At 35.1% G+C, this 26,344-nt stretch overlaps 1 protein-coding gene across 1 annotated transcript in view; it reads right to left on the bottom strand.

The window, feature by feature from the left end:
- The window catches only part of LOC109058139 (inositol hexakisphosphate and diphosphoinositol-pentakisphosphate kinase 2-like), a 43,378-nt gene extending 17,415 nt beyond the window's left edge, over positions 1 to 25,963 (bottom strand). The window contains 21 exon segments of the mRNA XM_042755303.1: positions 21 to 148; positions 304 to 527; positions 737 to 878; positions 1,125 to 1,307; positions 3,617 to 3,738; positions 4,322 to 4,447; positions 5,055 to 5,140; positions 9,566 to 9,675; positions 10,233 to 10,308; positions 10,429 to 10,515; positions 12,633 to 12,734; positions 12,915 to 13,036; positions 13,140 to 13,301; positions 14,233 to 14,334; positions 15,474 to 15,628; positions 16,134 to 16,219; positions 19,143 to 19,233; positions 19,770 to 19,965; positions 20,500 to 20,730; positions 23,366 to 23,425; positions 25,657 to 25,963. Coding sequence (XP_042611237.1) covers positions 21 to 148; positions 304 to 527; positions 737 to 878; positions 1,125 to 1,307; positions 3,617 to 3,738; positions 4,322 to 4,447; positions 5,055 to 5,140; positions 9,566 to 9,675; positions 10,233 to 10,308; positions 10,429 to 10,515; positions 12,633 to 12,734; positions 12,915 to 13,036; positions 13,140 to 13,301; positions 14,233 to 14,334; positions 15,474 to 15,628; positions 16,134 to 16,219; positions 19,143 to 19,233; positions 19,770 to 19,965; positions 20,500 to 20,649 — 2,450 coding nt within the window. The 5' untranslated portion in view covers positions 20,650 to 20,730; positions 23,366 to 23,425; positions 25,657 to 25,963.
- Between the last annotated feature and the right edge of the window lie 381 nt (positions 25,964 to 26,344).

Below are 26,344 nucleotides of genomic sequence, written 5' to 3'. Positions count from 1 at the left end.
TGAAACAGACGATGTCTTACACTGGGTGCAGTTTGTTAACAGTGTCATCGTCTTGTGTCCTCTGTAGGTCAGAGCGGATCTTGCGAATAAGAGGTGTACAGTAACCTTTGGCTATGTCCAGTTTCTCAGCTTGAGAAATACCATATTCCTGACAAGAGCAAATAAGGACAATTACCAAAAAGACAGTTGTAGATTATAAACAAATTGTACCGCAGAGAATTATGAGAGCTTGTGTCAATGTTTTAATTGATATTTGACCAAAAGCACATGGAGGAATTAAAAACTATAAATAAAAATGCTCACCTGTGGGATAACAATGTCAGCCAGTGCTTTGGACAGCCGGTAAATTTCCATGGTGTTGTCCAGCTTTAATAAGCTGTTGTGCTGCACGTCATATTTGATGCAGTCGTAGATATCAGGGATCTTGCTGATGTTGTATCGGCCGTTCTTCATCTTGAAATCCTTCTCGAGTTTAGACCACCGACGCAGCATCAGCTCAAGAGTCTCACTGTGGTACAACTGGATATCTGTTAAACAAATAAAAAATAAAAAAGTGCCACCAGCCACACACCCTCTGTCCAAAACCCGGCCCTCTAAATATGTCAGCCAATCTGATGCTAGCATAAGACTCGGTAACTAAATAGCTGGACTTTACAAGGTTTCTCTATATATAGGATTAAAATGCATTTGTTTAATGCTTTGATAAAGCAGGCACAGTTATTAACATTATGTCTACCTGCTGATTTGGGGTCTTCCATTCTCTGGCGGATCTGCAGCGTCAGGCTCTGGATGAGGGAGTACACCGTATCACACGTCTTCACGGGGTTTTTAATCATCTGCATGGACTTCACCAGAGAAGTGCCGGAGGTGGGCGCCAGCTAGTCCAAAAATAAAACATCAGCACTCACAGTAAGACAAAATTCAGATAAAATGGGTGGACATTTCTGAGACGACTTTGAGAGGTAAATTCATATTTAATGAGAAATACTTTTAAAATTAAAGTTCCCAAATGCAGTGATGAACAACATAGTGACCAATTCTATAAACAATGTTCTGCAAAAAGTATCTGGCACCTTTAATCTATTTAGCAATCTCAAATATGATTATTCCAGATTGTCCCAGACCTTCTCGTAGTCTTCAGGCGTGAAGTCTCTGTCCTTCTGCAGAATGTCATGAAGTCGCGCTTTAACTTTCTGCTGGCAGCTGCTTAAGGAGTCACTGTCACTGTCCAGCAGCCCATTCATATTCGCACTCTTTACCATCTGCACCAGGATGGGCGTCAGCTCGCCCTCTAATGCCAGCAGGCCCTGAAGGAACACCAGACATGCTCTTACTACAACTCAAGCGTCCAGTCGTGCACATGAGAAATAAGCATATTATAAATAATATGAAAGATATATAATATTATACATCATCTGAAAGCTGAATAAATAAGCTTTCCAGTGATGTATGGTTGTTGATGTTATGATAGGACAATATTTGGCTGAGTTACAACTATTTGAAAATCTGGAATCTGAGGGTGCAAAAAAATCTAAATATTGAGAAAATCACCTTTAAAGTTGTCCAAATGAAGTTCTTAGCAATGCATATTACTAATCAAAAATGAAGTGTTGATATATTAACAATAGGAAATCCACAAAATATCTTCATGGAACCTGCTTTTTATGTAATATCCTAATGATTTTTGCCATAAAAGAAAAATGGATCATTTTGACCCATACAATATGTTGTTGGATATTTATACCTGTGTTACTTATGACTGCTTTTGTGCTCCAGGGTCACATATACATAATGATAGTATTCAAATAAATATCTAATAATATTTATTATTATATTTAAAGGGGTCATTTGACGTTGTTAAAAAGAACATTATGTTGTGTATTTGGTGTCATGAAATGTGTTTATGTGGCTTATGGTTCAAAAAACACATTATTTTCCACATACTGTACATTATTGTTTCTCCTCTATGCCCCATTTTCTGAAACGCATTGATTTTTTACAAAGCTCATAGTTCTGAAAAGCGAGGTGTGCTGTGATTGGCCAGCTATCCAGTGCGTTGTGATTGGCCGAATACCTCAAGTGACAGAAATGTTACACCCCTCACCATACTGTGATGCATGTCCCGACACGACCAGACAAAACCAATAAAACCCATTACAAACGAGGCATTTGTTGGATCCAGAGGGGACATAATTACTATAATGACTTATTATAATGCGTATCGCACTGTGTAAACATAAAACCATGTCTGCATTTGTGATTGGAGAAATGACAAACAACAAGTGCTACTCTACACTGCTCAAAACTCACATTTGAATCATCATTGGAAAATTATTTAAATATGTAAACGTACTTACAGACTGTGAGTCAGAAGCACCAGACTGTCCTTGCAAAGTTGGAATTGCCCCACTTTATAGAAACAGACACCGTATTATAGTCTACTCTCCCAGGATCTTCATCCTCCATAAAATGTGCTGCACACATCTGAATATTTGGTTTGAAGTGTTCTGGAACAGTGTTGTTAATACATCTTAACCACTGATTTCTAGTCGTGTCCTCTTTTGGAAGGCCAAAGAAAGTATTTTCGCTTTCACAACGTCTCCACAACATGAGGCCGGCGGCAACAGAGAGAATAAAAGTTACTCCTTTATTTGCGTGAACATCTGGACGGTGTTATGCAAATATTCCAACATACTGACGTAGAGATGTGGGGGCATACTACAACGAGACGTTTTAGGGGGGCGTGGATGAGTCTAAACTTTCATTAAGAATATCTCTTTGGGTTTAAGACTTTAGTCTTTGCAACTTCAGAGATCTTATCTATTCATGAACAGCTTGTAACACTCCAAAGAGAAAGGAAAACTTGAAATCACATCATATGACCCCTTTAAACACAATATAAAAAATATAAAATTTTAAAAAATATATATATATATATATATATATATTATTATTATTATTATTAAAATAATATTAAAACTAGGGCTGTCAAAAGAAATTCAATTTTTAAAAAAGTATCGAATTTAAATATTTAAAACAGTTTATGCTTTTAACATTAACACATTAAAAGTTTCATTCTGCACCCTCTCTCCAAAACCCTCCTAAATTGCCAAACTATTTTTTTCATTAATAAAGGAACACATTAGCTGTATATAAAAAACTGAAGAATTGAGGTGGAAGACGCTATTGTATTTAGTAGAGCTGCTCTATAGATAAATCAAATTAGTTTCATAATCATCAAAATTTGCAGCATGGACACTGTTATTGAACTGAACTAAATCAACACTGAATAAACTTGACTTGACTTTCGTCTTCAGTAGAGCTGTTTATAGCTGAACTGAACTTGTATCATAATTGATAATCTTCACCTTTAATGAACCCCATAATGTCAATCTTGTCTTTTTAGAATAGCTTAGCATCTGAATTTGTGTCATATCTGATGAAGTTGGCATCACTGAATCTGTTTCCTTGAAGCTGCTTTGAAACAATCTGTATTGTATAAAGCATTAAAAAAGGGGGACTTCATAAACTCACAACTTTAGTTTTAATAAATTACTTTGATAACACTTAATCTTTTATTAAAACCCAGTGGAGAAAATAAAGGTGGTCATGCTACTTTAGCAAACGCTGCAGCAGTCATCTGAACGCGTCCTTCATCAGAGGCGTATATCTTCAGGTCATGCCTGTATGTGCTGTGCAGACGGAGAAGGCCACAGCCGGGAAAACCAGCGTAATCACCTGAGACCAAAAAGAAAACAATAAAGAATAATAAGGAGCACCCTAGTGAAAAATAAATATACTCAAATGTATTTGAAATGCATTCATTTCATGCTAAGCCTTCTACAAATACATTTACATATTTATGTACTTAATAAAAATACCCTGCAATTGTAATTTTGGTATACTTAAAATTAGAACAACTAATTTTGTTCTTAATGCACTTTAATTGTGCAGAAGCAGTGCTGAAGTCCAACTAAAGATATACTGAAGTATATTTGATTGTGCTAAAGTGGAACTATTGCAAGTATACTTCAGATACACTTTAAATATCTTACAATTAAAGATCAGCATTATTCAAAGACCATACAATCCTAATCAATAGTGACTTTTAAACACATTTTAGGCTTAATATTAAGAAATGTGCATTGTGCACAAGTAGTGCTCCTTCTTGTATCAGTTAGTCTCAAGCGATATGTCAGTAAATATATTAATAGATTTGAACAATACTTAGTATAAAATAAATGTATTTTAAATATATAACTTTTTTACAAGGCAGACATACAAAAGACAATAATGAGAACAGTGAGTGAGAGTAAAGTACCTTGTCCTCCAGGGTACATACACCTAAAGGCCCGGCCAAGCTCTTCAGCCTGAACCCTGCCTGCTGGAGTCAGCTCTCCACCCCACTTCAAAACCAGCAACAGCGACGGGTCGTCCCTCCGCACATCTGAACAAAAACACACACACATCCATATCAAATACATCAGCCTTGCATGCAATTCATTGAACCATCTGATATTTCACCTACCAAAAAAAAAACCAAGAGTTTTACTCAAACTTAAAGCTCTCCCCTCCCTGCATCCCACTTTTTTCAATGTCCATTTCTATTACCTTTTCCAAATCTGAGGTGTGAATGACCAAAGATTAAAAAAGGACGAGGGGTGGCTTTTGTGACCTTTTAAATGAGTGGGTTTTGCAAGAAAAATCTGCAATGTGGATTAGACTTTAGAATTCTGTTTGCACAAGACTGCACTAAACAACCCTCTTTAATTTTCTTTCACTGTACTTTATTATCCACATTGTGGAAAATTGTCTCTGGCTTCACAGTACATCAACAACATATAAAAACACACAAGAAAAGCATACAAAAAAAAAAAAAAAAAGTCACTTGCATTTGAAGTCATTCTTTCATTATCTAATGTTTTTAGTACAATGTAACTGATCTTACACTTACATAATACCATGTAAACAAACATCATGCCAAAAGAAACAGAATAAAAATCAATCATAAGCAGCCATAATATATATATGCATGACCATTATATATGCTTTACCTTCCTCTTCACTTGATGTTTTAGGGCAGCCATGTGGCAGATATGTTAACTGAACCTTGCGATTAATTCCAGAGAAGTGGCCGTACCTGAACAAACAGAGTGAGATGTTAGAAATGAGACTGAAATAAAGCTGTATATTTGAATATAACAAGCATGACATGATCAAAAGTGGCATTAATTTGGACTGGATAGCATTACATTACATTATTTTAAATGAGTCTACACCTCACGATTATAGTTATAAACATGAGCTGTGTCCAAAAGGTAAAAGGGGAGGTGTTGCTACAATTTATAACAATGGTTTCAGTAATTCTCAAAAGGGCGGGCTTCAGGTATAACTCATTTGAAGTAATGGTGCTTCATTTAACATTGTCCAGAGAAATAAGTGTTAATGATAAATCCCCTGTGATGTTTGCACTGGCTACTATATACAGGCCACCAGGGCACCATACAGACTTTAGTAAAGAATTTGCTGATTTTATATCCAAGCTGGTGCTGGCTGCAGATAAAGTCTTAATTGTTGGTGATTTTAATATCCATGCTGATAATGAAAAAGATGCATTGGGTTCAGCATTTATAGACATTCTGAACTCTATTGGGGTTAGACAACACATCACAGGACCTACTCATTGTCGAAATCATACTCTAGATTTAATACTGTCACATGGAAGTGATGTTGATGGTGTTGAAATTATGCAGCCAAGCGATGATATCTCAGATCATTAATTAGTTTTGTGCAAACTTCATATAGCTAAAACTGTAAATTCTACTTCTTGATACAAGTATAATTGAATCATCACTTCTACCACAAAAGACTGCTTTGTAAGTAATCTTCCTGATGTATCCCAGTTCCTTAGCATATCCAAAAACTCAGAACAACTTGATGTAACAGAAACTATGGACTCTCTCTTTTCTAGCATTTTAAATACAGTTGCTCCTTTACGCTTAAGGAGGATTAAGGAAAACAGTCTGACACCGTGGTGTAATGAGCACACTCGCACCCTAAAGAGAGCAGCCTGGAAAATGGAGCGCAGCTGGAGGAAAACAAAACTAGAGGTATTTCGTATTGCTTGGAGGGAAAGTAACCTATCCTACAGAAAAGCATTAAAAACTGCTAGATCTGATTACTTTTTGTCTCATAACCCCGTGTATTTATTCAATACAGTGGATAAATAAAAACTAAAAATAAAGCATCAACAGGTATTGACATTTCCCAACAGCACAGCAGTAATGACTTTTTAACTACTTTACTTCTAAGATCGATACTATTAGAGATAAAATTGTAACCATGCAGCCGTCAGCTACAGTATCACATCAGACAGTGCACTATAGATCCCCTGAGGAACAGTTCCACTCATTCTCTACTATAGGAGAGGAAGAATTGTATAAATAATCTAAACCAACAACATGTATGTTAGACCCTATTCCATCTAAGCTCCTAAAAGTGGTTCTGACAATTATTAATTCATCATTATCATTTAGATATTTCCCCAAAACCTTCAAATTGGCTGTTATTAATTAAGTCTCTCATTAAAAAAAAACACAACTTGACCCAAAAGAACAAGTTAATTACAGACCGATCTCGAATCTCCTTTTTCTGTCCAAGATACTAGAAATGTAGTATCCTCACAATTATATTCCTTCTTAGCGAAAAATGGCATCTGTGAGGATTTCCAGTCAGGATTTAGACCGTATAATAGTACTGAGACTGCTCTCATAACTGCCGTTACTCTTCATGTTTACATGTTAACCTTGGGAGATATCATCAGGAAACACTGTGTTAGCTTTCATTATTATGCTGATGATACTCAGCTCTATATGACTTTGCGGCCCAGCAAAACATACCAATTTGAAAAACTAACAGAATGCATAGTCGATATAAAATATAAACTATTTTTCTATTTAATGCTGTAAAGCTGCTTTGACACAATCTGTATTGTTAAAAGCACTATATAAATAAAGGTGACTTATTGACATCCGCAGGGATTATTAGCATGATTTAAAGATGATCCTAAATTTGATGAGGATCTCAATAAAACTAAAACAACAAAACATGTAGGGTTGCCACCCGTCCCTTAAAATACGGAATCATCCCGTATTTAAAGGTAAAATGATGAGTCCCGTATCAAATCAATACGGGACGTGATTTGTCCCGTATTTTACAAATGCCAACATATAGTTGAATAAACAAAAAAGTATATTGCACGGTTTATAATACTAATAGCAATTATAATGACATCAGTTTCATACGAGGTATTTGCGCGTGATTCCATTTTGGCATCTTTGTTTTCATAGAGACGGAGTCTCCAGAACGCGCGCCATTAAAGCCCTTTCATGCGCTAAACCAGCGCGGTTTAAATCATCTAGAGCTCACTCACATCCGCCCTTTGAACACAAGACTCTCCAGACATAGGGATGAATAGGAAAGTTATCAGTGTGTCTATCCTGTAACTAATGATGAACGTGCAGTTTGCAGAGAAGCATTCAGTTGCTCATGTTGGACTGTCTGCATAAAGGGATAGTGTCACAGGTTAACCTGTCACAGGTTACACACCCATTTCACTGATACTGTGTATTGCCGGCATTATTAACATCTGTGTACACCTCAGGAAAGTTTTATGGAGTTTTTGTTTTGTTTAGTCTAAAGTTTGTTGCTGCTGTGTTTTGTTATAGTTTCAAACTCTTGATTGTTTTCCTTAAAGTTTGTTATTATTTTTCTAAAAATAACAGAATGCCAGAACACATAATAATTCATAGATATTACCTTTATTTTTCCACATATTTTCCACAAACCTTTTTGCAGTTAAACTTTCCTGTTCACACTCTGAACAACCAAACCCATAATCCAGGTTGGGCTGTTTTTTAAAGCAACAGCCACATCACTTCCTGTGGAAGATACCATTTTGGTGTGATGTCAGAGGGGGGGGATTTCGAAAATCTTGCTTTTGCCATTTAATTAGTTGTTCAGCTCTGTCTCTGTTAATGGTTGTTGTTTTACCTGTTTGGAAGGTTTACGGGTTGTGTTGAGTGTTTATATTATTTAATTTGATCCTTGCAAACTAAAACGTTGGTACTTAGTTGGTATGCTCTATAGGTGGGGCTTCAGCCTATAAATAGGCGTTATGGCTGAAAGGATTTCAGTTCTGATTGTGGACTCTAATGCTGAGCAGTGTTGCAAACTTGGGCCATTTGGTTAGCCAGAAGTAGCACATTGTTGCTGTTTTCTTTTCTTTTTGTACAGGTTTTTGTTTATTTTTGTCTTCTCCTGCACTGTAAATATTTTAGCACCTTCCAATAAAACACCATTTTTGGATTTTGCATCAACTTTTTGTACAGCACGTCATTTTCCTTTTCCACTCCAACTGGTTGGCCTCCTTACAGATAGTTCACCCAAAAATGAAAATTTTGTCATCGTTTACACGCCCACAAGTTGTTCCAAACCTTAATAATTTCTTTCTTTTGTTTAACATAAAAGAAGATACTTTGAAGAATGTGGGTAACCAAACAGTTTCTGGTCCCCAAGGACTCTGATAGTATTTTATTTTATTTTTATTTATTTTTTTCTTGTTAAGCAGGGACCAGAAGCTGTTTGGTTACCCACATTCTTCAAAGTATCTTCTTTTGTGTTCAACAGAAGAAATAACTTTAAGCAGGTTTAGAACAACCTGGGTAAATTATGATTTATATAATTTTTATTTTTGGGTGAACCATACATAAAGTGACAGACACATCTGTGCTTCAAGGTATAGGCCTATTGTTTTATTAAAATTGGGATAGTCTGTTAATATAATATTCCATTCATTATCAGAGCATGGTAGACATAATTATTATATTTTTAGACATTATTAGACAGATAAATTAATAGATTCTAATTAATGTTAGACCCTATTTATTAATTTATCATTTAAATTAATCATAAATATATTAAAAAAAATGTCATATACATTTTTTACAAATTACTATTTAGTATTTTGATAAAAATGGGACGAATAAATGTAGCCCTAATTTGAGCAAATGAATAATAATAATAATAATAAAAATTATCCCATCCAGGTAGCAGCTGCAGAACTGTCAAAAAAAGACTAATAATAATTAATAATTATAAATAATCAAATTTAAAATAACAATATTAATATGTTCTGTTGGAAGTTTGAAGAATAAGAATGCTTGAGCATGATTTTTTATTTTTATTTTTGGGGGGGGGGGGGGGTCGTGAATGGGTGTCCCTTATTTTGCCTCTCTAAACCAAAAAGGAAAAATATCACAACCTCAGCATGATTTAAAGATGATCCTAAATTTGATGAGGATCTCATGAAAGCTATATCAATAAAATTCATAATGGCAGACTAAACCAAAAAGGAATATTCTTTCATCATTTACCCACCCTTTTTCTGTATGCATTTTATTCTCTTGTGGAACAGACTACAAAATCAGAATCAATGGCAGAATAATAATACAATAACTAGTATTGCTGCTTGGCCCCTATTAATAAACTTACTGGACCCACTTACATTTCAAGGACTGTTTTTAGCTGTTCAAGTTTTGCTTTGCTCTCTTCAATTTCTGAATCGTTATTTTGGCCGAGTTCTACCAACAGCTGCCTGGCAATGTCCAACACTTCCTGTCCAATTCAAACAAACACAACAACTGAGCAAATCAGCTAATATTCAAACACATGCTTTAGATATGCATGATGAGTAATATTCGTTACATTTACATTACATTTAATCATTTAGCAGACGCTTTTATCCGAAGCGACTTACAAATGAGGACAATGGAAGCAATCAAAATCAACAAAAGAGCAATGATATATAACTGCTATAACAAGTCTCAGTTAGCTTAAACACAGTATACGTATCAAGGTTTTTTTTTTAATTATATAATAAATAAAACAGATAGAACAGATAGAATAGAAAAAGAATAAAGCAAGCTAGTGTTAGAGGCTTTTTTTTGCTTTTGTTAATTGTATAATAAATAAAAAGAAAACAAATAGAATACAAAAAGAATAGAGAAGCTAGTGTTAGTTTTTTTTTTTTTTAAAGAAAACAAGCAGTCAGTAAATTTTTTATTTTTATTTTTTAAGAATAAAATTAGAATAGAGAGTGCTAGAGTTAGAGGGTCAAGTAAAGATGGAAGAGATTTGTTTTGTTATTAGTTATTAAAACTAAATTTCTTTACTTGCAGTTGCTTTGGTTTTTTCAGTTTCAGTTTTCCACTTTTGTAACCTTCACATTTTTCGAAGAGGTCAAAAAACCTGAAACACACAACATGAGAATTACAACAGTGGATTTTTAGTTGTGCCGTGTCAATTTTCACATTTTTTTTTGAATTAGTGCGAGTGTATGGTGAATAGAGTAGGGGTGAAAGTCTGTACCGCTGATGTCGAACTTCCATTTTCATCTTCTGTTTGGGAGTTCTGTCACCATGTCGAATCACAGCAATCACACACCTCAACTCCATCCTGAAATCATGAACGGATATTTACTTTGAGCTATTACAGAAATAAAAAGATAGAAATTAGCACATCAGCAATAACATATAATATTAATGTGTGTTAAAAGGAACAGCTCCCCAAAAATGAAACTTCTGTCATTATTTATTCACCATCTTTCCAAACCCATATGACTGGCTTTCTTAAGCAATAATTAAATACATTTCCAGCTGGCTGAAATCAATGCAGTGGCAGCACATCGTGACTCTCTTTAACACTTAATGGGTTATTTTACCCAAAATACAATTCAGTCACAGGTCTTTTAGTCCTTTTTGAAGCACAAGACATCTTCAATGAAACCTGAGGGATTTCTGTCCCCACCATTGAAAATTCATGGCACCAAAATTTGAGAATGCAAAAAGTTGATAAAAATATGGTAAACAATCCATATGACATTTTTATGCTGACAATACAATAATTTATTCAGCTGCAGCCTCTCTTTCACAAGCTATTAAAATTTTACAGGATTCTTTTAATACTTTTCAGCATAATTTACTCCAATTAAAATTAATTTTAAATGTGAATAAAACTAAGTACATTGTTTTTTCACGTAGTCGTTCCATGATCACTGCTCCGTCTATTCTTACTGCTGATGACGTGCATATAGAGAGAGTAACAACCTACAAATATCTGGGAATATGGATAGACAAGAAGTTGGCATTTGATGTTCATATTGATTACTTAGTAAAAAGATTAAAACCAAGATTGGGCTTTCTCTTTCGGCAAAAATTTTTTTTTTCCTTTGGAGCTAGAAAGAAAATTATTCACAGTTCTTTTTTACCCATTTTAGATTATGGTGATATTATTTATATGCATGCTTGTATATATTTATTAAAAAGATTAGATTGCATTTATCATGCTTGTTCACGTACACATCATTGTTTGTTCTATAACCGTGTAGGCTGGACCTCCTTACATCAAAGAAGGAAATCACATATATTAGTATTTACAGTAAAGGCATTGTTGGGTATGCTGCCAAATTACATTACTAGGCTTTTATGCCTGTATAAAAAGAACTATAACACTAGATCATTGATTGGCATTAAATTAGAAGTACCTAGGATAGACTCAGAACATGGAAAATCAGCTTTCTCCTACTTTGCTCCTTGGCTGTGGAATGAATTTCAAATTAATGCTCAACTAGAAAGAATTCCTTCTTTGAATGTGTTTAAAAATATATTGCGATGTAAAATGAATGAAGTGTGTGGCTGTTTTAATTAATTTGGTGACATATGATTAATGTTATTGTATTTACCTTGTCTGTTTAGAATTTGTTTTATGTGTTTTGTAATTATGTGAAATTTTCTCCCTGGAAGAAGAGATTTCTTTTAATCTCAATGGGACCTTCCTGGAAAAATAAAGGTTAAATAAATAAAAAATAAAATGAAGTGTTTAAATCCAAGTGCTTTGAAAAGACACAATCACTTTATATGATGAAGATCTCATTTAGGCTTTCATTTACATGTAAACACTGATCGACACACATAGAGCACATCAAATGTGGCACATGGAAGCTCAAACGTGCTTTTGTGTGAAGCACAAGAACCAATGCCTGTACGACTGAGCTTTGGTTTAGCATATTTGATGTGCTCTGTGCGTTATATGTGAATGAAAGCCTAAATGAAATCTAGTCACTATATAAAGTGAACATGTTGACTGATCACATGATTACAAAGTTTTTATGACCTTTTTGAATCGTCAGCGTTTTGGTGGAATGAACTTTTAATGGAGGGACAGAAGACATCTTCATTTGTGTTTCGAAGATGAACAAATGTCTTATGGGTTTGGAACAAAAGAGCAATTGATGACAGAATTTTGATTTTTGGGTGAACTATACCTTTAATAAAGTACATAATAGCGTCAGCAAAAGCATCCCGCTAACAATTTGTGGTTTTGGTGAAAACGGAAGAAAGTCGTATGAATTTGAGACAGGAAAAGTGAGCTAATGACGATTTCATTTTTGGAAGAACTAGATTTTAGTTTCTAGAAACTAAAAAGATTGCACTAGCTTAGACACTAATGACACTGGTAATGTAATTATCGCTGTAAGTTTAAAACAGTGTTTGTCTTTGCTTGTAAGGACATACATAGTCCCAGAGGTTGTGGGAACTATGGGAATGTCCTCTGCTTCTAAAGGGATCGACCACGGGATCTGAAACTGTGGAGCCAGTTCTCTCATGATGATATTCCTGTGGGGCAAAAGAAAAACAATATCAATACACATAACCCTTATCATAAATGGTAATCATCTGATTATAATTAAAATTGCAATAAAAAAAAATGCTTTTTTTGCATTTGACAATAAAACATAATATTCAATATATAAAAATAATTGGACTGGATATTTTGGATTTGTATGATGTACTAACCCCAGGATTTTTGCACAGTCATCGTAGTATTTCATGGAGTTCTTGACGAAGCTGAAGCCATTGACGTCACAGACGTATGACTGGCCATTGGCTCGGAGCAGGTCGAACCCACACACGGTTTGCTATAAATGAGAAATCGCTAACGCTTCATGACAAACCTTCAGATATAAAGCTCTAACTAATAAAAGAAGCACACACTAAATTGCATTCAACATCTTCATTTACCTTGAAAGCCGAACAGACCTTCCATGCGATGAGCTTCTCTCTGGCATTGAGGATGACTGGGTAACGGACCTCTTTGCCCTCACTGTCTCGTTCCACCTTCCCATCCAGAGCAGGAGATTTTCGGGCCTCTGCATGGGCATAGTCAGGACCTACAGTATACACCTGATGTGCACAAACACAGGGAAAGCATATGAAACAGTGGCGCTTCATTCATGAATAAATCAGTGTCTTAAAGTTGGTTGCAGACATAGCACAACAGCATCTGAATGATTGATCTTTATGAAAACTGATGAGTCTGTGTGATAAACACTGTAAAAGTCTGTCACAAGGTGGCACTAATGAGCTCATTCACATTTTTGCTAACAACTTTGGACACATATTGTAAACACAACCCATCTCAGTGTTACCAAGTCCCGGAATTTAAGTGACCACAAGAACGTGATATTTGGCCCCTAAAATGTGAATTTTACCAGGGGACCCCCGCTATAAAACATGTATTTACCCCCCTCGAAATGCAATTGGGCTAGTTTTGTGCTAGTTTTGAGTAGCAATTGGGTGGGTTTTGTTGTGAAAACCTGGCAACCCTGACACATCTGGAAATTATTTTAAAATACACATTATTAAAACAAATCAGTTTAGACAATCTTTTATACAAAAAAAAACTTTTCTTACTTTTTGTAAAAAAAAAAAATTGTCTTGTTTCCAGCGAAGATACCTAAAAACTCTTAAATCAGGAAAGATTTTCTACTTGTCTATGTCTAGAAAATCCTTCTTAATGTACTTTGTTTTAATGTCATGTTTTTTGTTGTCCAAATGCTGTAAATGACTTGTCAGCGGGGGAAATAAAATAAAAAACTGAACTGAACAGCCAGACATGACTCGAAAAGTTGTCACATACGGCAAACCTCACATTTCAAGATGTTTTATGAAGAACAGAATGAACAGAAACAGAGAGAGAAAGAGAAAAAAACCACAACTTTCCTCTAAACAAAATCGAAATATTTTAGTCTCTTTGATGAATCAGAATTCATCCACCACTAATATGAAAATAGATGAAAATGTTGTGTGCGCTGAAGATAAACGACTGCGCTACCTTCACATCCGTTCCATCTGTGGGCATGAACTCCTCATAGATGTAGGATCCAGTCTTCCTGACGTTACTCTCGGGAGAATAGACGCTACTTCTGCTGCCAATCTGAAACAGACGTGACGTGATCAGAAACCGTGAGACACACGTCTGCTCAACACTGCAGTTAGGACGAGTTTGGATGATTTGATGCAATGAAGTTGAAGTTAAAGTTAAATTTCTTACATTTTTTAAGTGCTAACATAAACCTTTCAAGTATAACGTCATGTTATGATTCTATCTTCTTGTTTTTGAATAATAAATACTTATTTGCACCACACTAAATCATTAAAAACACAAACAATCATAGACGTCAGTGTTACACAAGCTATTAAGCAGCTCAGCTACTCACAATGTGTTATGTAACTGAGTCCCAGTATAATGACAACCTATAAATTTTAATATATTTAATTATTTTAATAAAAAATAAAGGCTGCAAATACTGATTATTTCAAAACGTTGGCTAGGCTTTAAACCCTGTTCACAATGTCAGCAACAACACAACATGATTTATTCTCAGTAGCAAGCTGGCAACATGAGTGTTTCTGTCTCACACCATAAACAGGACACACACTGACCAGAGAACATGACAGGGCAAGCCATCCTAAACTATGCTTAATATACTGTAACACAAATCATTCTCATGTTTTGGGTAGTTTAGAGCTTGCACTTGGTGTCCTCTATTTTTCAGGTGTGTTTTGTTTATAGAAAAAGACCCGATTTGTCAATAACTTCATTGTTCATTATTTTTATTATCAGTTTTATCGATTAGTGGTTTAAGTCTTTTAGTCCCACACTTACATTTAAATTAATAATTTAGTACAATGCACTAATTGTGTGCATACGTTTTTACATTGTACTTATATTTTAAGAATGCCTGCATGTAATTACATCTGCAATTCATTTATGTAACTGCATTTATAATTACACTGTTGACTGATCCCTTACACCTTAACCACCCTTAAACCTACCCAAACCACCAAACCTGTCCCTAAACTCACCCGTATCCCACCTCAATAACAGCAGGAGTGTACTGCATTACAATATGAACACAGTAAGTACACTGTACTTATTTTCTGATGTAAGTACGCAGTAGTTAAGGCCACTTAATATTAAGCGGGACCAGTATTTTGCTTAAAACACTCTTTAAAACGTCAGTTGATGTAATGTGGTGTGTATTTTGGTGTTGAAGGGATTGATTGTGGCACCTTGCGGAAGAGCCGCTGGCTGCCTCCTCCTGCAGATGTGGGGTAGTAGATGTAGACATTGTGGTCCTCAGCACTCACTGGCTTCTCTACGAAAGGCTTCTGGAAAATCTCCCCATTCACCTCCACATGGTCCTCTCCCTCCACCAGATTACATTCTACAAAAACACCACACAACCTCATAAAGAAGCCATGAAATCATTTGCATTAGAAACAGGATATATCGGTAGAACATATTTTGAGTCCGAATGCACACGGTTCTCACTGAAGGGAGGCAGAAAGATTAGATTAGATTAAGATTTGATGTGAATTCAGTTGAAAAGTACAAAAATGCTCTCAACAAATCCAGTAAACCACATAGGGATCCTGCAACCGTTGTAAATTATTCATGAACCCACTGTAAAACAGCGAAAGCAACTCACAATATAAAATAATTATTAGAAAAACAAAACCTAATAAAACTGAAAATGAGTTTTTCCACATAAAATTATTATAACTGCTTATATTGTAGGCTCGTGTGGTTTTTTTTTCTCGTTTGTAAGTATCAGCTAATTGACACTTATGCCCTAAAACTAGCTGAGAACACACCACTGTTCACTGGTGACAGGGTTATTTTGTGTCGTCCAAACTAGGTCAGTGTGAGATTTGAGGGAGTTAACAAACCTTCTGGTCTGGCAGGATCTCTGTTCAGAACCGCAAAGCGGGGCAGCTGTATTCCCTCAGCCTTCAGTATACGATACACCTCTCTCCTAAACCCCAAAATATTGCATATGAATTAGGATTTGGTGGGAGAATAGGTAAATTGTTTAAAAAAAACATCAGTTTTCATACAGCAGGTTATTTACATTTAGTGATTTAGCAGACGCTTTCATCCAAAGCAACTTACAAATGAGGACAACAGAAGCAATCAAAACCAACAAAAAGAGCAATAATTCGTAAGTCCTATAACAAGTCTCAGTTAGTTTAACGCAGTACACGTTTCAAGGGGTTTCCATTTAAATGTGCTTCAAGAAAACAAATGTTTAAAAAGCCTCTTTAATCTTCCATCATTCTGTCTACATATTTGACAGCATTACTTAACATGTGATTAAACAAAAACAAAAAAAGCCCCATCTGTCATTCAGTCACCCAAAAACAAACCCTTAAGGTTTGTTCTTCTGCATCAAGTGAGCGCATCAATGCATCTGTTCGGCATATTTCTCTGTGTATGTCCAGTAAAGAGATAGAAAGATCTCAGATTTAATCAAAAACATGAATGGACAGTCATGAAGGGGACTGAAAGTGTGTGCTTGGAGTGTTTTGTTTGTTTATTAAGTTTTTTACGCCATGTTAGCATCATGGCTATTTACATGGCAAAAAAGTTCAGTATCATCCATAAGATTTACATTATATAAAACATTTCAACTTAACATAAGATAGAAAATCTAAAATACATTTAGGTGATACATTTTCAAATATTCCATGCAAGCATGTTTCTGAATAAAAGCATTTTCTAGCAGCATCATAAAAATTACAATTCAATAAAATATACTTAATAGTCAAAGGAACTTTACATGAAAGACATAAAGGAGGAACTTCGCCTATTATTAAAAACCCATGGGTAAGTCTTGAGTGCCCCAGTCTACACCTAGTAAACACAACTTAATCATGTCTTGATTTAAAAATATAGAAGCTACTTCTTTTTATACTAGGGTTTATTTCATACAGCTTATTATTTTTATTTCCATCCCATTCTTTCTGCCACTTATTAGTTATATACAGTATAAATTAATTACTGGTTTAAAATAAGAAGGTGGTATTTGACGTGTGCTTGGAGCTACAGCTGCTGTTCTGCTGTAGGCACGAGGATGCAGTGATGACAATAAAAAAAAAAAAAAAAAACAAAAAATTTTAGAAAAACAGTAAGTTGATATTGAGTACATTTTAGACACAGCATTGCCAGACAGTTACTTTGGAACTATTTTTGCTGGAGCAACAAAAACAGACCCAGTCCCAGTGCAACTGGACTACATTTCAAGACTCTTGAAAAGACACTAGGCCAATTAAAATGAATCAGTGTCTGACTGACTGACCGTGCACTGCGTCAGCTTCTCTATTTTGACTTCCCATAATGCTCAGAACCAGAAAGGAGTGTCACTATTAGTCATGTAGATGCGTGAAGTTTCTAAACCAAATCAAATAAATACATTTATCTCTTTCAAAAATCACTTCTGTTGCAGGGATGACTGCTTCTTGGGCAAATGCTTGCATGCTTGCTGTAGGCTGCTGTGTTGACCGAGTTAAAATGCAAACATTCAAGCGTCAACACAAGAGTAAACAGTGTCACAGCAATACCTCTCTCATGTGGCAAAACTTTCCACTAATAACATTAACTGTTTCGGGGCAGTGGTAAACTGTTGGTTCTAGATTCGTCTCGTTCTAGAACTGGAAAATGTGCACAGCTGTGATTTGGGTGTAAGCACCAGGCCACAGTCTGCTTGCCATTGATATTCAGACCAACAGCACAGTTTCAAATCAGATGTTGCTTTCATACAACAAGCCGATTAAAAAGAGGTTAATATTGCATTGTAAGTTGATGTGAGTAGAAACCATGACAATCGCCCATGCTAGAGGAGTGCTATATACTTATAAGACACACTCCACCCAAAAATGCTAAATCTGTCATCACTGCATGCCATAGTTGGAAATTAAAGACGGCTGGGGCAAAAATGCCCACCAATTTCAAGAAAAATGCCCATGCAAAATTAAATGAAATCTATTACGACTATTGCAATTAAAGTAAAATATGAAATAGAATGAAAAGTGCCGAATGCAACATTGCATTTAGATCTGTTAAAGTTGCATCAAATATTTCTTTTTGTGCGTTTTTGTCACGCATTATAACCAATCAACCATGTACCTTCAATAGCTAATCAGAGGCATTGTGATTAGTCACCAGTGATGAAGAAATCCAGTTTTGCAGAGCTCTGAATCTGGCACTCTTGAGAATTCTCTCATCATAAACAAAAAAGGTTACGATATATGTAATAGTTTCACTGCGCAGTGTAGACCGCTCCTGTGGTTAAAACAGGAGATTCTGTAAGTGTGCAGAACTGAAATCAGAAACCACTGACCGCTTCAGAAACAGGGAACACTCTTTGCTCACTGCTCACTCTCAGTTTGAATCATTTCAACTGTTTTGTTTTTCATGCCACTAAGATAACCATGATAGACTTATGTATTCTATTAGTTAAAACAATTATTTGTCATTAAAAACAACACAAATACAATTAATAATGAGGAAATTCAAAAAAAAAAAAAAAAAAAAAAAAAAAAAAAAAAGGCTATGGTAATCAATTCCAGGGGCAAAAATTGCCCCTTAATGGATGATCACCATGATAACAATAGCAACATTTTGGCGTCTCGTGACTGCCTGTGAACAACAAACATAGAGGCAACAGTTTAACCCATTTGGCAATCGTAGCATAAGAATAAGTAACATACAGTTTCCCCCACGATGAAAATATTAATCAACAAATCACAATACCTGGGAGAACCCATCTACTTATCTATCATATATAATGAGCAGTTTTAAAAGCATGACGTAAAGCTGTCAATATCTTCTGTACCAGAGCACATCACATGTGGTCAGTGCAAACATGATGAAGACCTGATGGTGGACATGAAGCTCACCTGTCCTGAATAAAATACTGAAGATCCAGATCATTGATGACAAACGGCTTCCTCAGCTTCCTGTAAGCCACGGCTTTATCCAGTGGGAATCCTTTAAAAACAGACAATAAATAATGAGCATAAATTCACAAAAACAGGTTCATATCAAGAGGGAATGTACATTTCTGCTCTTGTTGTCAACACAGGAACAGACAGGAGCTACCTGTGCATTCAACCTTTTTAAACACACACCTTTCATCCAATCAGAATAGAGTATTCAGACCAAGATATAAATGAACAATTCACATTCTACACAAACTAAACATAATTTATATTATTTTACAAATATGGGTGCAACTTAAAATCATTAACCATACTCTATTATTTAAAATATAAACCATTTCACACACATTATACTTAAAGTATTTAGAATAAGCACAAAGCATTTTTTAAAATACATGCTTATAGTGTTTATATTGTTTATGTAATAATAAAATGCGATTTATACACTGATGCAACTTATCCTTTTTTTCTCTCTCTCTCAACAATGTAATTTTGACCTGGTGCAGCTTATAGTCAGGTGTGACTTCTTTATCAAAATATACAGGATTGTAATCTGTTACAATAAACAGACGGGACGCTCCAAACCTTTGGAATGGAAAGAGATGAGACAATCACAGAGTGGCCAGTTTTCCACCGGCTCATTCAGAATGACCTCCTCTTCAAACGTAACCACAGTGATGTATTTGAACAGACACAGTCTCTCCAGGATCTCCTTCATAGGTTTGGACTTTGACTTCTTAGACATGGCACAGATGCCCACCACGATCTGTCTCTCGGGAGGCTGCAGATAACAACACGCATCTCAAATTAAAACCATTTCATTCATTCAAATTACGCTTCAAGAAGCTAAAATATTTAGCTACTAAAAATGTTTTGTCATGGCTGCAATTTGTATATTTGTTGCAATGTAAAAAAGCATGATTTTGCATCCTCTCCAGGAAAGAGCAGTGTCCAAGGCTTTGAGTTTTCTGTCCTGATGCTTGGTCTGACTGTATGTTTTTCTTTTGTTTACTTTCACCAAATGTTATACACAGCTGCTTGAGAAGAACCATCTTATTTTGTCACATTGTTGGATTTTCTTCCTATCATTGTTTTTTGTTGGGACCATGTTTCTTTATAATTAGCAAGGCAAGGTCTGTAAGCATTTCTTTTAACTGCAGATTATTTTGCATTTTGTAGAATCGTGGTGGCATTTGTTTTAGAGAAACGCAAGGTAATTCTAGAATTATATTCTTTGCTTGATCTGGAAAACAATATTCCATTAACTGTCCAGTGGGCCAAGAACCTAAACACCCAAACGAGTCTTTTCACCTACCGAATCATATTCTGCATCATCCTCCTCTTCCACGTTTTCGTACAGGCAGTCATAGCCGAGCACTCGGCCCGGATCCAGCAGCTCGTCTCCCTCGCCGTCATCCGCTCCCACAAAGAAGCGCGGGTGATCTGAGTCCTCGTGCGCGGACATGTTCACCACAGACCGCTGTCAGTCCCTCTAGAGGTTCATGTGAACCTCACAGGCCTCCTCCTGCTCCTCACAGACGCTCATCTTGAACACAGCACAAATAACAACAGCCGACTCTGAAAGAAAGCGCTTATGCTCACACAGGCTGCATTTATCTGATCAAATACACAGTAATGTGAAGCATTCATATCATTTAAAATGACTGATTTATATAATAATATATTTTAAAATTAAATGTATTACTGTAATGGAAAAACTTCATATACAAAACAAACAACCACCAAAAAAGTAAATAAATATATTAAAATAAAAGTTACAAAGATTTAATTTCTGCTTTGAACTATTCATAAAAATATTATCTAGTTTAAAGTTATCAAGGTTTAAGAAATGCACTATGAACTATTCACATGGTTTTGTAAAACTTTTTTTTTTTTTTTTTGCTGTTTTTAGGAAAGGATTCATTTAAATGAATAAAAAAAACATCATGCAGCATCAAGTAAAATGTAATATATGTAAGTTTACACACAATTTTTAAATATATTTTCTTATAGTAAAAAGCTTTTTCACAAATATTATAAATAATTCATAAATATTACATCTTTAGGGAATCAAACCACCTAAACTACCCTTGTCTCAGGGGCGTAGATTACGCGGGAGACGTGTCCCCCTCACTTTTGATATCACGTAAGTTCGTCCCCAGCACTTTTTCGGGCAAGTGTGTTCGCATAGAGGTTTTCAAGAGCTGGTGTGAATAAACAGATTTAAACTCAAAGAGACAGGATAGTCTGCGCATGACCTGATATTTTATTCGGACGCAGAATAAGGCAAGATGAACATCATGGAGCGTTAAACACTCATGCAGTGTGTGTTTCATTCATACTTGAAGCCAGAGGGTGCTCTCACGCAGAAAGTCGAACCAGGAAATGGACAAAAGCGTCCAGCTACTGCTGTATGATGAAAACAGCAATATCAGACAAACAGAAACGTTTGGAAACATTACGACAGTAAACATACGATTGCGACAATATTTGGTTTATTTGGGTTTTTCAAGTCATCTCCAGGTAATAAATAAAGTATATGAACAATGCAGTGCTAATTGATATAGCATTTATTACAGTATAGAAACTATTCTGCCTTATTATGTGATAAAAAAAGTGTTTGTAGTATATAAACATTAACAAATCATTATTACTGATTATTGTCCAGCAGTTATCTGATTTCTAAGCCAATTAAAAGCTAGAAATTACAGAAAAAATAAAGTTGCCATACACTACCAGTCAAAAGTTTTTGAACAGTAAAATTGTTAATTTTTTTTAAAGAAGTCTCTTCTGTTCTCCAAGCCTGCGTTTATTTGATCCAAAGTATAGCAAAACAGTAACATTTTGAAATATTTTTAGTATTTAAGAGTTTAATTAAAGGAATTTATCTTTATCTTTATCTTTATCTCATTACTCCAGTCACACGATCCTTCAGAAATCATTCTGATATTCTGATTTGCTGCTCAAAAAACATTTATTATAATGATGATGTTGAAAACATCCGGGTATAATTTTTTCACGTTTCTTTGATGAATAGAAAGTTCAGAAAAACAGCATTTATCTGAAATAGAAATCTTTTGTAACATTATAAACGTCTTTATCATCACTCTTGATCAATTTAAAACATCCTTGCTAAATAAAAGTATTAATTTATTTTCTAAAAAAATAAAAATATAATGACTCTAAGCTTTTGAATGGTATAATGTATTGTTACAAAAGCTTTTTATTTCACATAAATGCTGATCTTTGGATCTTTCTATTCATCAAAGAATCATGAAAAAATGTACTCAACTGTTTTAAATATTATTAATAATAATAATAATAATTTTAAAAGGTTTCTTGAGCAGACTGGAGTAATGATGCTGAAAATTCAGCTTTGATCACAGAAATAAATTACATTTTACAATATATTCAAATAGAAAGCAGTTATTTTAAATAGTAAAAATATTTCACAACATTACTACTTTTGCTGTACTTTGGATCAAATAAATGCAGGCTTGGTGAGCAGAGTCTTCTTTATAAAATATCTTACTGTTCAAAAACTGTTGACTTGTATATAGATTACAGAAATGTTTTATATACATATTTATATATATTTATTTATAAATATAAACATTTCTGTCCCTCTCACTTCTGAAATGATGGCTACGCCCCTGCCTTGTCTTCTAATAAAAGTCAAATTACCTGATATTTTAAAATGATAGCGGTTTTCTTTTTTGTCTGAACTATCCCTTTAAGTGACTTATTGACCTTGTCATGTGGGTCTGGTCCTCTCAATAATATAATTATCTGCTTGAAGTAGTTTTTGGACAACTGATTGGTTGGACTGTAACTTTGTTAGTTGCACCATGTGACCACCAAGTGGCACACAACATTTTTTTTTTTAACCATTTAGAAGTACAATATTTTTGTTAATATTCTTTTCTAGGGAACACTAATAAAGCAATATGCAAAAATTAGTTTACAAAACCATGTTTTTTTATTAGGCTATTTATTTTTTAATTGCCATCAGAACATGTGTATCAAACTTAAATTTTGGACTGATCTCACCTCAAAAAAATTTACAAAACCATGTTCAGAAAAAAAAAAAAATGCATTCAAGTTACTGTATGAACTGCACAATATTTTCTGAATGTCATCAACACATGAACTATTTTCTGTTGAATGTTTAATGGACTCACCTCTCAGATGGGTCTGAATGATCCCTAGACAACCACAGATTGAGAGATCGTCCTGTCGTCCTGCAAAACAACAAAAGATAAAAAATGATCCAGTTTTTTAAATCAGATTTAAAAAAACAGCTTAAAAGCTGTGGACCTGGGTTACTGTCATTTTCAACAGAGAAGGCACTTCTCATAAGATAAACACTGATGATTGTGAACAGTACAATATGCACTCAATAAGATAAGGCAAATATTTGACCTTCTTTCCGGCACCCAAACAAAATGCAATGATCAAGATCGCTTCCTAAGTTCCACTTAGAGTCACTTTATTATGGGAAGGGTTCGGTTTTCCTAAATCTTTTTAAGGTGGTTTATAGGTAAGCTAAGTAGTGCACACGTACAGAACATTTTCAGTTTGAGAGTACTCTTTTTTTTTTTTTTTTTTTTTTTTTCACATGGGTAAGTGCAGGATTTTTTTCTAACTCCCCTGACTTACAAGCTTGATTATCTCTGGTGGGGAGCACAAACATGAGTCCTCTATTCTGACACTGTGCTGTAAAATGTCTGAGTTTGAGATTGTGCTGGCTACAGAGCTAAGGCTAGTAGAAACCAGGGGAAAGCTTAATCTATTTAAGCACATTCTGAGAAATGTATCAGTGTATTTTCTCCATTAAGTGGAAGACAATGGTTTGGTTTTAACACTCTTCAAAATATCTTTTGTGTTCCACAGAAGAAAATCAAACAGGTTTTGACCAACATGGTGAGGGTGGAATGAGAAAGTTTTCCATAAACATCAGTAGCCTATAACCAGTGTTGGGAAGGTTAATTTGGAAATGTGATAGATTACAGATTACAAGTTATTTTAAAGCACAGCCACCACAAAATCATACTTACTATAGATCATTCAGAGGTTAAGTACAGATTTAAAATCATAACAAGATACAACTGAATAGCTATGATGCTGTTTTTGAAATCAAATCTTTGCATAGTTAAGACATAGTTAACTACTGACAGTTATATCCCAAATAGGAAATAAAACAGTTATCAAATAAGCATGTGTCCTAAACTCCTCATATATCAGTGTCTCATATTTTAGAGCAGTCAATACAACTGAATAAATAAACAAAAAAAATAACTACTTAGAATTACATAAAATATTCAGATGTGACCTCCTTTGTAATCGTTAAAATTTTCAGAAGTAATCTTAATTGACAACACATTTTTTCTCAGTAACTGGAACTACTTAGAATTACATTTATTTTGTAATTAAATTACATAATTCTGTTATACCCAACACTGCCTATAACCAGAGTTTATTGTGTGGGGCATGACACAATGATATTAAAGCAAAAAAAACAAATAAAAAAAACTATCAAACAACAAAACATACAACCTCTTAAAAAATTAGGGAAATTAAAAAAAGATCAAGCAATCAACTTTACAATTTATGGACCACTTGAGATGGACTGACTCTTATATAAACAAGACAAAAAATACAAAACATTGCAGTTGAACAAAAGATAAGTAAATAAATGCATATATGTGAATTAATTAATCACTTCCATGCTATTTGTAAACTACCCAAAGGAAATGCTGAAAACCCTGTCAGTTATCTGAGAACATGAACAGAGCACTGCCATAATCCTTGGACATTGGTCACTGACAACACCTGTCTGACAACACACAACACACACACACACACACATCACATACCATACACAACACAATACAACAAATACACACAACACACACACACACACACACACACACACACACACACACACACAACACACACACATCAAATACACAACACACACACAACACAACACACACACATCAAATACACAACACACTACACACACACACACATCAAATACACAACACACACACACACACACACACACACACACACACACACAACACAACACAACACACATCAAATACACAACACACTACACACACACACATATATCAAATACACAACACATTACACACACACACACACACACACAACACATACACATTAAAAATACACAACACACACACACACACACACACACACACACACACACACACACACAAACACACACCAAAAGCCAGTGTTATTTGACTGAAAGCATGTATATGCAATGCAGTATGATTGTGGGTTCAAATGCATTATTAATGCAGGAAAAGTCCAGGCAGGAGGTCAGTCATGTGCAGTTTGATGTCTCACTTTCAGCAGCAAATGACACGTCCTGCACAAACCACAAACACAACACGTGCTGATGCTAGAGCTGATAAACAGCAAAGACTTTCTATATTCTTACCTGCTCTAAAAGAGACGGAAGTGAAGTCAAGAGCTGCGGGCTGCTACGTTAGCTGTTCACACACACAGAAATACTGAATGAGGAGCGCTAACATTAGCTTAACGTTAACGTTACATGCTAAAAGCACCAGCAGCAAACATCATCATCATCCTCCTTCTTCAGATAACGGGCACAGACACAAATCATCTCATTCTGATCATCTGCAAGCCTCTGCGATTCTCCAACAAGGATGTATTATACCCATCTGTATGACTGCAGCACGAATGTACTGAAGTTCAGGCTTTAAAAAACAAAAAACGTCAGTCAAAGCGGCGTGACGTCAGGCGTGACGTCACCGCGAGGGCGGGGCCACGGTGAAGTTGTTTCCCAGTCGGTGGCCGCTTTGAAGCGGTGGCAAGCGCCAAATAAAAAAGGCAATAATCAGGTTAGTACTATCTTTCAAACATTTATTTTCTATATTTCTCTATTTTATTGTAGAGACACTGACTTTACATGTTCACACCCATAAACATTACGCTAAACAAACTGTCATTAGGTGCTTTTACATGTCAGTCAGACAGGTGGCCCCTGGCCAATGAAAGCTGCTGACTCAATAAAATCTTCTCTAATAAATATTTAAACTGAAAGAACAATGTCTCTCACCAATATGATAAAGTCTTCTCACATGTAAATAAATATTTCCCTGGAC

Source organism: Cyprinus carpio, unplaced genomic scaffold, assembly GCF_018340385.1.
Source record: "Cyprinus carpio isolate SPL01 unplaced genomic scaffold, ASM1834038v1 S000006660, whole genome shotgun sequence".
Taxonomy (NCBI): Eukaryota; Metazoa; Chordata; class Actinopteri; order Cypriniformes; family Cyprinidae; genus Cyprinus; species Cyprinus carpio.
The sequence above is the reverse complement of the archived record's forward strand: the minus strand, read 5'-3'. Positions and strand labels throughout refer to the sequence as shown.